The 13,494-nt window shown below is 33.7% G+C and overlaps 1 protein-coding gene across 5 annotated transcripts in view; it reads right to left on the bottom strand.

The window, feature by feature from the left end:
- Window positions 1–13,494, bottom strand: part of EFCAB7 (EF-hand calcium binding domain 7) — a 54,959-nt gene that overhangs the window by 39,666 nt on the left and 1,799 nt on the right. For 3 of the 5 annotated variants that reach the window (XM_049879472.1, XM_049879469.1, XM_049879473.1), the window contains exons 2-6: window positions 12,807–12,994; window positions 8,793–9,004; window positions 8,086–8,172; window positions 7,317–7,512; window positions 6,741–6,862 (exon numbers count right to left, since the gene is read on the bottom strand). In XM_049879472.1, the coding sequence (XP_049735429.1) occupies window positions 6,741–6,862; window positions 7,317–7,512; window positions 8,086–8,172; window positions 8,793–9,004; window positions 12,807–12,993 (804 nt within the window). In that variant the 5' untranslated portion in view covers window position 12,994. Of the gene's footprint in view, window positions 1–6,740; window positions 6,863–7,316; window positions 7,513–8,085; window positions 8,173–8,792; window positions 9,005–12,806; window positions 12,998–13,494 lie in introns of all 5 variants that reach the window. The other 2 variants (XM_049879471.1, XM_049879470.1) reach the window with 1 other exon arrangement.

Below are 13,494 nucleotides of genomic sequence, written 5' to 3'. Positions count from 1 at the left end.
CCACTGCGCCACCAGGGCTCCAGACTACTGGCATGCATTTTCATATTGCTTTATAAAACAGTTGTGCCAATTTTACAATACCAATGGCACATGAATGTAACAATTTTATCCTTGCCATTAATTAGTCAGTGTTGTTATCACGAAATAAATTAGGTGGTGGGGGTGGGGTAATTTCTTAAGCAAGGGGTGGACACATGAAACATTCATTACAGTATTCAATATATTTTTGTATACCTGAAGTATTTCATAATAAAAAATGGTATTGTAACAATTTTTAACATTATGATAAATGGAGAAAATATTGAAGTCAAGGATTTCATTTTACTTGGATCCATAATCAATGCCTATGGAAACAGCATTCAAGAAATCAGATGATGTAGTATGTTGCACAAATCTGCTGCAAAACACCTCATTAAAGTGTTGAAAGCAAGGATGTCACTTTAAGGACTAGGGTAAGCCTGACCCAAACTGTGGTATTTTCAATTGCCTCATATGCAAGGGAACGCTGGACAATGAATAAGGAAGACTGAAGAAGAATTGATGCCTTTCAGTTATGGTGTGGGAGAAGAATACTGAATATACCATGGCCTGCCAGAAGAACAAGCAAGTCTGTCTTGGAAGAAGTACAGCCAGAATGCTCGTTACAAGCAAAGATGGAGAGACTTCATCTCATGTACTGGCAGAGGACATCATGCTTGGTAAAGAGAGGGCAGCAAAAAAGAGGAAGACCCTCAATGGGCAGGATTGACACAGTGGCTGTAACAATGGGCTCAAGCATAGCAAACATTGTGAAGAAGGCACAGGACCAGACAGTGTTTTGGTCTGTTGTACACAGGGTCACCATGGGTAGGAACCAACTTGACAGCATCTAAAAACAAGAACAATAAATTTTACACTAATTTGAGCTTCTCTGATTATTAGCAAGGTTGAACATTTCCCCATGTGTTTATTATTTTTATTTCCTTTTCTGTGAACAGCCTATTCATCTCCTATCCTCATAACTCTATTGAAAACTTGGAATTTTTCTTACGTATTTTAATAAACTTGACTATTTTAGATATTAAGAACTTTTGTAGAATTTGATATGTGTATTTTCTGTATTTCCTTTTACTTTAGTTTTGGTTTTTATCAACTTGTTTTCCATTCATCTTTTCTTTGAAGATTTCTTTAACTGAATTTTAAGATTTTACCATTACTGCAGGGCAATTATACTAGCATTCAGTTAGTCATTAATTACATACACTGCCATACCTTTGGGCTATAAAAAATGTGTATTTTTAATCCTGAGAAATTAAGGTGTGACCATAAATTATTGAAATTCTTCTTCCTAAGTATACTGCCTACAACAGAAGCAATTCATTATATATGATACTTCAGTAATATCTCTATAAGGCAATATAGGGCAAGTGAAAATTAGTCACTTTAATAAACAGAGAAATTAAAGTACCCAAAGATTACATGGGCTCACAGGTTTTATGAAGAATTTGTAGAAATTATTAGATTTAAAGTCAAAGACTCTCAGATTAATGCTTTTACCATTAGATTGTGTTTCCAAAAGAAAACTCAGGGAACCAAATTGAAAATTTTTATTAAGTCTGTATAACACAATGAGGTTCAAACTTGGGCTTGTGTCAAAAGTTTAACTACTAATGCTGAGTAAAAGTATGCGCTGAACTTCATTTAGCTTCCCTGTAAATCTCTTGGCTGGGAAAAAATATGGACTAACAATAGATGCTGACATTACCTCAGAGGCAATTGGTCCTCACATAATCAACATGACTTTGGACCATGATGACTGCTAAAAGAAAGATACACTCACATAGTATTTGGACAAGTTACCCTTTGAGACAGCTTGAACTATGATTCTGATATAATACTTAAAATGTTTTCCTTTTAATTAATTCTGATTATAACATTATCAGATGGAATTTCATCTAAAACACTTTATGAATATATATTTTCTATTTACCCATCTGTATTGGTGAGGGAAACTAGTTTAGAATTACAGATTAAAGGTAGAAGGAATCTAAAAATACTTCTCTTTTGATTGATGAGGAAAGAAACAAAAAAAAAGGGCCATATGCTTAATATCATAATTCTTGCAGATTACAGAACTAGAGCTAGAACCCAGGTCTCCTTATTTTCCAGCCTACCAGTTACAGTGTTCTAAGTTCTGTTCTATTTCACATTTAAACATCTGCTAAGGTCTTTTAAAAAGTCAGTTTTTAAAAGAAACTGTATTTTTATTATATTATTATAATAAAATATCATAAATCATTATCACTGTGAATTATCCATATATTGAAGTGTTATGACAAACATAACTACTGGTCTTCTTATTAAAAAGAAATACAGATTTTAGTAGCTAGAAAATTTCTTAAATTTGTATTGCAATCATGGGCGCAGCAGTCCCCTAGTTTAAAAGATGTACAAATGAAACTCTTAAAAACTAATGTACTTTGCCTGATACACTGGTAGTGAACATAATTTGTGGTATTTAAAGACTCAAGAATGGAAGACTTTTTCCATGTGCTGATAGTATTTCTAGGGGCAGTGCCATGGGCTGACAGACATCTTTATAAAATTCAGTTGGGGAGCAAGGTAAATAAACATGTTTATTCTAAGTCTTTCCTAATTTCCATTCTAGAAAACAATGCTACAGGTAGAGGGGAATTTCTAAGTTTCTTTTGAAAGACAGCCAACCCGCATGCTACAATGTTATGCATGGATTAGTAAGGTTGGAAAATGATAGAACAACAGTTATCATAAAATAGAACACAAAGTCCACATTCTTTATAATTAACCAAACTTCAATGTAACAATCAAATTATTTTGAATACTAAATTCTAGGAGAATTTGTAACTCTGCTATCCAAAAAAGAATTCAGTTTCTTAAGATTCACCAGTTATCAAACACGCAATGCTTATTCAACTTAAAATTTCTTTTTAAAGCAAACAGACTTTCAGTCACACGATGCTTTTTCTCTAGGACCTGGACTAAAACGTTATGAGCTAAAGGGAAAAAGTACTGACAATTTGGCTGCCTCATTCAAATAAATCAGTTTGAAAGGATTATAGATTATATTGATAGTTTGAGTATTATGAGTAAAATGAAATAAGGCTGAGGTTATTTTTTTAACTTTTAGAATAACAGAGTAAGAAATTCCATGTATGATATAATCTTTTGACAATATAGATATTAAATAGTGAAGAAGAAAATAGTAGCTTGTAATATTTATATAGGGCATGAGGTGGTGCTATACTCTACCAATTCAGGTCAATTCATATAAACTCGAACAGAAGTGTTAATTCATTTATTTGTTATATACAAATTTTATTTATTTTCACTCATAATATATAAGGAAAAGCCGAAAAGCACAATTACAAATAGATAATAAAGTATACAATTCTATCAAAATGCTTAAGTGTATCAGTAAGGTTAAATCTTAGAACACCAAAGTGAATATGATTTGTTCTGACATAATGAATTCTGTATTACTACTAAAATTTAAGGTGAAGTAGAATTATTAAGCAGTATACATGCCATAGATTAGTCACAGGAGGAGCTTATATATTATCATCTTCATCATCATCACTACTGTCATTTTTTTATAACGATACCCTAGGTCACATACTTATTAGATAGTTATTTGCTGTTCTGTATGTTGCTAAGTCAAAGAGGTAAAGAGACCATTATTGAACCTTTTGCTATAAAATTATAAGCTGTACATCTTAAAAATAAGAGGTTAGATTTATAAAAGTATAATTTAATTGACAGACTGAATTGATCAATAGTTTGAACATGCAAGAAACTTTTGTAACAAAATTCTTTGGAGCTGTCACAAAAATTAATAGTAACTTAATACTGTTAACCATTTTGAGTTTAAAAATATATACTTCTATTTATATATATGTCTATAACCCACTACCATGAGTCGGAATAGTTTGGGTTATGTAACAAATACGATACAACATACATATACACTCACATATAGAACATGTAAGTAGGCATATTCTAAATAGGAGTCTGGATAATGGAAGTATTGCATCTCTAGAGTTTATAACACATGGTTTTGGGCTTCTCCTAATTCTGGACATGATTGGTATATGGATTGAATTATGCCCCCCCAAAATATGTGTTAAATACTAACCTCTGTACCTGTGGTAGAGCCCTGGTGGCATAATGGTTAAGAGCTATGGCTACTAACCAAAAGGTTGGCAGTTCGAGCCCACCAGCCGCTCCTTGGAAACCCTATGTGGCAGCTCTACTCTGTCCTGTAGGGTCACTATGAGTTGGAATGAACTTGATGGCAGCCGGTTTGGTTTTTGGTATGCCTGTGGTTATAATCCCATTTGGGAATGGGTTGTCTTTGTTATGTCAATAAGGCAGGATTAGTATAAGGTGTATCTTGAATTAATCTCTTTTGAGATATAGAAGAGATTAAACAAACAAACAGAGGAGAAACGGGGTAAGACAGATGCCAAGACACATGGAGATCTCCAAGGAACCAGACAGCAGAAGCTGAAGAAACAACAGCATTCCTCCAGAGCAGATAGAGAGAGAAAGCCTTCCCCTAGAGCTGACGCTCCGAATTCAGACTTCTAGCCTCCTAAACTGTGTTTTATTGACTATGCAAAGGCATTTGACTGTGTGGATCATAACAAATTATGGATAATATTACAAAGAATGGGAATTCCAGACACTTAATTGTGCTCATGAGGAAACTGTACATAGACCAAGAGACAGTTGTTCAAACCTAACAAGGGGATACTCTGTGGTTTAAAGTCAAGAAAGGTGTGCTTCAGGATTGTATCTTTTCACTATACTATTCAATCTGTACACTGAGCAAATAATCCAAGAAGCTGGACTATATGAAGAAAAACGGGGCATCAGAATTGGAGGAAGACTCATTAACAATCTATAATATGTAGATGACACAAGCTTCCTTGCTCAAAGTGAAGAGGACTTGAAGCACTTACTGATGAAGATCAAAGAACACAGTCTTCAGTATGGATTACACCTCAACATAAAGAAAACAAATCCTCACAGCTGGACCAAGAAGCACCATCATGATAAATAGAGAAAAGACTGAAATCGTCGAGGATTTCATTTTACTTCAATCCATAATCAACACCCATGGAAGCGGCAGTCAAAAATCAAAAGATGTATTGCATTGGACAAATCTGCTGCAAAAGATCTCCTTAAAGTGTTGAAAAACAAAGATGTCACTTTTAAGGACTAAGGTGCACCCGACCCAAACTATGGTGTTTTCAGTCGCCTCATGTGCATGTGAAAGCTGGACAATGACCAAGGAAGACTGAAGAAGAATTGATGCCTTTGAATTCTGGTGTTGGCAAAGAATATTGAATATACCATGGACTGCTGGAAGAGCAAACAAATGTATCTTGGAAGAAGTACAGTCAGAATGCTCATTAGAAGTAAGGATGGTGAGACTTGGTCTTACATACTTTGGACATGTCATCAGGAGGGACCAGTCCCTGGAGAAGGGCATCATGCTTAGTAAAATACAGGGTCAGTGGAAAAGAGGAAGACCCTCGATGAAATGGATTGACACAGTGGCTGCAACAACAGGCTCAAACGTAACAGTGCTTGTGAGGATGGTGTAGGACCAAGCAGTGTTTCATTCTGTTGTACACAGGGTCGCTATGAGTCGGAATTGACTTGATGGCACCTAACAACAACAAACTTGGAGAAAATAAATTGCTGTTTGTTAAAGCCATCCACTTGTGGTGTTTCTGTTACAGCAGCACTAGATAACTAAGACAGAGTTTTGGTACCGGAAGAATGGGGTGCTGTTCTAACAGTTACCTAAAATGTGGAAGTGGTTTTGGAATTGGTAATGGGTAGAGGCTGGAAGAGTTTTAAGGTGCCTAAGAAGTTGCAAAACACAAAAAAAGGTTCCACTGGTGGAGAATAATATTGTTGGGACACTAAATATTGTGTATGAACACGTTGGACATGCACACCAAATTGCTTAGGGTATATAGATTCCTAAACAGTCTGAACAAAATTCCTTGGAGATAATGTTTTAAAATTTTAATATAGAACAAATGTCACTGTCTAGCAATTTAAAGATATAAGGGACTTCAGAGTTCAATAACAAATACAGAGTTGTTATTTGAAACAAAAATGTAGCTCTTGAGGACAATCAGTTCAGTTTTCTAACAGCAGTTATAGTATGTGGTCATAACCATTTTTCCCCCTTTTACAGAGGTCTCTAGGTGCACATTTTTAATGTATCCTAGCAGTTTCCAGTTAATGTTTTATATTTCTGTAGCTATTATTTTCTGTTGAAAGAAAACTAGTAAAGGTTGAGTCTAGAAAGTAAAAACAAAGGAAGAAGATCAATATTAACACTATAAATATTGACTTAGCAAAGTGACTTTGTTGTCTTTCTCTCATAGGAATTGATATTGAATGAATGATTTCTTCATAAGCAACAAAATAAATATGCTGGTCAAAGTATATAATTGTCACCAAGTTTAAAAATTTAAGTTATCATTTTTAAGCTGAAAACCTTATAATAATAGTTACTGCTTTTACTTTAAAAGTATTACAACTGGCTTACATTTATAAATGCTGCAACCCACAGAAAAATCTCAAAGAATCAGTTCACAAACTTCATTGGTTCTTGGTAGACACTGTATAGCTATTAATAATGTCAATTTCTTTTTTTTCAGAAAAGGTCGCATCTGTTACCTTAATTTCAAATACTATACCTTTAGTGAGTTTGGCTCAGTTAACTTTGAGTTTCGGTTACTATTAACGCCCATGGCAATTGTGAAGGAAACAGATGTTTTGAACTTTCTAGTTGCTGACAGTAAAGAACTCCTGGCATCACCTGTAACAATCAATAGTTACTTGGTCTCACATTATGAAAGGCTGTCAAGAGGAAGTTTGCTTCTAAACATAGTACAGTATGAAAGGTCTATGTATTAATTTTGTTCTTCTCGTTCTTCTTACTGAAATAAAGAAGTTTTATATCTATCAGTCTTTAATAGTTTCTAATTTATGGGCTACTAATAAGACCACTTCAATATGTCACCTTTTAGTCTGAAATTTTAGTTTTAAATAAAATATAATCAGCATACCCCGTTGCCGTCGAGTAGCCAAGTCAAATTCCATAATAAAATTTTACTTCATTGACTTTTACAGCTAAGAGTCTAGAATCAGTAGCTAACAAACGGTGGATTCTCATCTGTTTTATTACTAATAAGCTAAGATGGAAAGGAAGATTTATCTGAATATGATCTTTCATTTCGGATCAAGAAATCCTTAGCGTTAAAAGTAAATACCTTTAGTTGAGAATGTTTCCTGATCAGTTTTTCTTATGATTCTAGGCGAAGATTTGGGTATTGGTGATGGGTCCCTTTCAGGGGACCCTTCAATGTGGCTTCCAAACTGTTGACGCCTCAGTTTACTGTCAACCTCCAGTTTTTCTAGTGTAGTCTTCAGACATTGCTCACTGGTTGTCATATATAATTTACAAAACTATAGGAAATAAAAAAGTAGTCCAGTGGGTAAAACATTAAATCATACATTTGGGAGGAGGAAAAGACAAACGCATATTAGTAGGCAAGGGAAAGACTGACAGAATATATTTCCTATTGAACTAGGTTGCTCATTTTATTTTCTTGAATCAGATTGACCACTCTCAAGTGACCTAGTGAAATGCAGCCATGATTCAATGAGGAGGTCACACTCTGAGTAAAAATAAAATGTTACACAAGGAGAAGTGATTTATTATTTTTTTTATAAGATGTGTAGACTTGTGGTTGTTCTAAATAATTTTTATGATTCGTCCATCCCAGAAAAAGTACATTTTTGAGAAGACTCTGTGTGTGTGTGTGTGTGTGTGTGTGTGTGTGTGTGTGTTTTAACTTTGTTATGCTGTTTTTAATGTAGTTATATTGGGTTACAATTCTGGGACTGGAGAGATTGAATTTCAGGTACAATTAGTACACAGTATGTAAGTAGGTCATTGCCAGTATTAAAATGATGTATCTCTTTAAAAATATTTTTCCTACACAGTACACAAATCTACATCAATATGAACTTATGTACCTTGAGGTAATCGAACTTGCCATCAGTATTTACGTCAGCCAAAGTTATAATGGCATTTACTTCTTCTTGAGTCATCTTCTCACCTCTCTGAAAAAACAAGATTCATTTTAAAGCAACATGAATGACTACCACTTTGTTATTCATGGGGATAGCGTAAATACATTTTTAATCTTTTCAACAATTAAGTTTGAATATATGGTTTCATCATAAACCTCAGAAGAGTATTACGTCAGGAAGAATGAGGCTTTACATAAAATAAAAATTTACAGTTTTATTAAACTTTCTGAAAGTGCACTAAAATTCAATTTGCTAAATTTCAAGAATTGTATATTGTAGATCCAGTAATAACTGCTTTGATATTTAATAACACCGTACCAAGAAACAGAATGGGTTTCTAACCCCGTTTATACTGTTTCTCTTTTACTTATTACATATGGACCTATCACTGACATACAAAGAATTGTGGGCAGGAAAGAACTACATAGGAGCACAAGGGAACTACAACATGGGCCCAGTTTCATACCTTTTCTTTATAAAGCACCTTTCATCCAGGAGGATCCCTAAGTACTTTATAAACAACATATATGTGATTTATTTCATCTCCCAACAAAATAGTTATTTTTAATGTGGACTTTGGAAATAGCAAAAGCTAGATTCCAAGTTGTTTTACAGAATATGTGTATTACAAACTGTTTCCCAGATCTTACCTTTGTTAGAATTTTATAAAGATCAGTGTGTAAAATATAGCCATCATCATTTACATCTAACTTCTTAAATGATTTTAGGAGTTCTGCTTTTGAAGTAGGTTTTTCCTTCCTTAAAATTATACAAAAATCATCAAAATTCAGTTTGGCAGTTTGAGGAGTCCAATATTTATTAATGGTCTTTTGGGATGGATTTCTTCCTGCATGCTGAAGAGCTGCCCAATAAACAAGTATTATTTGTTATAGAAACATTTGGAATTGTTAAGTTTATCTTTTTCTTTAAATCATTATATATGATGATATTAAATAAATGCATACCCATATGAATACAATATCTTTGGTGACATCAATGTATTCCTAACTTTCAAAAACAAAAATATACCTACGAGTCACCAGCTAAAGATTCTTGCTTTATTAATGGCAGCAATAATAAAAGAATTAAATAGACTTTTTGTATTCTGACAGTTTTGTTCTCAGCCTACATGGTTAAACTGATAATATCTATTTTATTTCTTGAGAGCTCTTGGAGGAAAAAAAAAGGTTAAAAACAACCATTTGCCTAGTTTTTATTATTTTAAATAATATTCTATTGTTTAAGGTGAAAATTTAAACAGCAAATTAGGTTTCCATTTAACAATTTCTACACAAATTATTCAGTGATATTGGTTAGATTTTTCACAATGTGTCATCATTCTCATTCATTCCATTCTGGTTGTACCATTTCCAGTACTCTAGTTTCCCTGCCCCCTTACCTTTGCTTTACAGTAATTTTTGACCATTTAGTCTCCTGTAATTGATTTTTATTTTTTAAAAAAGAAATTCATTACTCACAGGTAGTATTCTTTATTTTATGGGCCAATCTGCTGTTTATCTAAAAGGTGACCTCAAGGGATAATTTCGGTTTAAGGTTTAGACTATATCTCAGGGTGATAGTCTTGTGAATTCTCTAGTCTCAACTAGTCCAGGAAGTCTGGAGTCCTTAAGAATTTGAGTTCTGTTCCACATTTTTCTCCCATTCTGTCATGATCCATCTACTGTGGCTCGGATCAGAACGGTCGGTAGCGATAGCCAGGCACCATTTAGTTCTTCTGGTCTCAGGGTAGATGAGGCCATCGTTTGTGTAGACTATTGTCCTAAAGACTACTTTCTTCTCTGAGTCTTTGGTTTCCTTTTTTCTCTTTTGTTCCGGATGAGTCACTTAATTATTTTGAGGATGAAAGCCTCAATTGTTACTTTTTCTGACGCAACAAACATTTAATGAAGGCTCAAATAAAGAAATTATTAGTTTGAGAATATTAAGTCAATAGGGCATGATATCTAAAATGTTCATCTCTATTATGTAGTAGACCTTCCAGAATATTAATCATGCTTCAAACATCAAATATATGCACAGAAAGTACCCATTTGCATTTAGGGTCCTGCTAAAAATCAAGAATGTCAATAATACTATGAAAGCAGACTATTATAGAGATGAAAAGGTCCAATTATTTTCATTTTAACCAGAACTTTTAAAAAATAAACTTACAGCCAGTATTTATAATACATTCTGTCATAGATCAAAGTGTGTCCCCCAAAAATATGTGTCAACTTGGTTAGGCCATGATTCCCAGTATTGTGTAGTATTGTGTAGTTGTCCTCCATTTTGTGATCATAATTTTATGTTAGAGAGGATTAGGGTGGGATTGTAACACCTTACCCAGGTCACATCCCTAATCTAATGCAAAGGGAGTTTTATCAAAAGGTAAAAAGGAAAGGGAAGCAAGCAGAGAGGGAGGGTCTCATACCACCAAGAAAGCAGTGCTGGGAATAGAGCGCGTCCTTTGGATCTGGAGTCCCTGAGCAGAGAAGCTCCTAGTTTGGGGGAATATTGATGAGAAGGCCAACAGAGAGAGAAAGCCTCTCCCTGAAGCTGATGCCTTGAATTTGGACTTTGAGCCTACTTTACTGTGAAGAAATAAATTTCTCTTTGTTAAAGCCATCCATTTGTGGTATTTCTGTATAGCAGCACTAAATGACTAAGACACAGTCCTACTTTGAAAATCATGTCCTTACATATGTGGAAGGCAAAGAATTACAATGCAAGAAAGGCTTTGTATATTTGCATATGTCACATCATACTAAAAACATAATGGTTTTAAACAACTGTAAATATTTTGTACAGTTGAATAGCAGTAATATGGTAATTTACAAATAAGCAAATCTCTGCATATTAATCATAACATTTATAAAGAAAAACAAGACTTAACGCTATCTAAAATCAATGAATGATAATTCCTAAGTACCATAGCAGGAATTAGCAGAATTTTAAAAGGTATAGCCGTACTGCATTGTGCTATCAACTTCTGTTGTAAAATCTTACACACTCACTCCTCACTCATTGACATGGTTAGGTTCCAAAGGCCAGGTCGTTACACAAAAATTGGTACAATGTGAAAATGGAGGATGACCACATCCGATCACAAAATGGAGGATGATTACATAACTGCCAAATTACATCATTACATAACTACCAAATTACATCTACACATAACTGCCAAACCACTGGGAATCACAACCCAGACAACCTGACACAAAACCTTAACCATCATAGCCAGCGTTACTCTCGTCTTGCACATCGGTGTTTGTTACTTCCAGTCGTACGTCATTAATGCACAAAATAGTTCTATAGTAAATTTTTCACTACTGTTGTAAATGTGAAATGTCAGATGAGATAATTGATAAGTGAGGAGTAGGTTATTGGATATTGCCAACAAACTTAGGTGGGATATCACAAAGTCTGTACATCATCAAATCAACAGTCATTACAATGTTACAAACAGCATTCTATCATAAAACCTAAAGTGTATATAACACTACAGAGATAAGCACTGTATTATCCTCTCAGAAAATTCTGTTAAGACTGACAGCACCTTTGCAATACACACTTACTGATTTACAAACTAAATGCCATAGCAGGGGAGGGCAAGTGAAATTTTGAAACCTGTTAGCAATCTCAGCCTATCTTCACCAGAATAGAGAAAAACTTCAGAAATTTCAGAAATAACGGCAAATTACTCAGAAGTAATTTTAATTAACTGAAATTCTCTCTATACGATTTAATTTCTATTAAACACTAATACTTAAAAACTGAGACAGGATATTTTATTAATTTAAAATTACATAAATCAAGATAATAAACATAACTCAAAATATCACTTTAACTAGTCATGTGCATTTGCATTAAAACTATTTTACAAATAAGACTTTATTTAGGCAATAAATACATTTTAGTTAATCTTTTCACTTCCCATAGTACCCAAAATGGATTTCATCAAATATAGATCTTCTTACGAGTATAAACCGAAGACACTGTTGGCAAGAACATGTCAGAGATTTAAGGACACTGATTCTAAAGTTGGCAAATAAGTATCTCTGTTCATAAAGTTATTAGCCTTGATGAAACTGGCTTTAAGTAGTCAGGGTTATCCAGTATTGTTCTTTTAAGGGACTACAAAGGCCTCTAAATTATTTTATATGTATCAAATCCAGTGGTTTGGGGGACTTGGCAAACAAAGGAATTTTAAGATGTGATAATAGAGAGATGCAACAACGGACCAAATAAAAACAACAAACCCTACAACTTCTAACTCTCAAAATTTCACTTATCTCCTAATACTTCTCTTTTATAATCATGCAACCCGTTCTTTTGTATCATTTACATTTTCCCCAGTATAGGTCAAATTCAGACTAGTGACTCAGAATCAGAAAGTACTTTAATTCTATTATTATGAACTTAAAGTATCAAAATGGAAGTAAAAAAATTTTTAAAGCAAGTAATTGATGGAAGCATTAAAAAGACTGATCTAGTCTGTATAAACACTGGAAGTTTCATTTTGATGGCACAATAGCTTAATGTAGTTGCATTGCTCAAGCTTCACTAAGAAATTGAGATGATTCAGCAATGTAATTCTAATTGAAGTCTTCCTATCTACTAACTTTCAATAAACAATGCAAAATACATAAATTAAAAAAAATTACCTAAATAAAGTTGATCTTTTGAAATAATGTTTTCTAAGCTGCTTTTGAAAACAGTTAGGTAGGCAGCTCTACAATTCATATAAAATATCTCCTCTTCAGTTAATGGGAACTTTTTTGTTCGAGAACTCTCTGAAAGCGTAGATTTCTGACTGGAGAGAGCTGCGTCACTTCCTGGACTGCTGGCCATTCTGCTAGAAAATAATTTAAAAATTTGTTTTTTAAAAAAAACCAAACCATTGTCGTTGAGTTGATTCCAACTTACAGCGACCCTATAGGACAGAGTAGAAATGCCCCACAGGGTTTCCAACGAGTGGCTGGTGGATTCGAACTGCTGATCTTTTGGTTAGCAGCCAAGTTCTTAACCACTGCACCATCAGGACCCTGTTTTAGTCGATGTTAATCTTCTAAAGTGCAAATGTCACCTTGCCTTTCAAATGGAGGAAAAATTAAGGCATTAAAATTTTTTACTTAAAAAACAAAGAAAAAGAATATTATAAATAAAAGAATGAAAAAAGTATTACAATATTTCCAATTAGAATAAGCCCTTATCAGTTGATTTCTAGTGATATTTTTTATATCTATCTATATATCAAGTATGTGATAACAGCCAAAAGAACAAAGATATAATACCAAAAAACAATCATAGAACAAAGGAAAAGCACACATCTGTTTTCTCAAAATAAGTGAA

This window comes from Elephas maximus, chromosome 3, assembly GCF_024166365.1.
Source record: "Elephas maximus indicus isolate mEleMax1 chromosome 3, mEleMax1 primary haplotype, whole genome shotgun sequence".
In the NCBI taxonomy this organism is placed as follows: domain Eukaryota; kingdom Metazoa; phylum Chordata; class Mammalia; order Proboscidea; family Elephantidae; genus Elephas; species Elephas maximus.
This window is presented reverse-complemented; position numbering and strand designations above follow the sequence as displayed.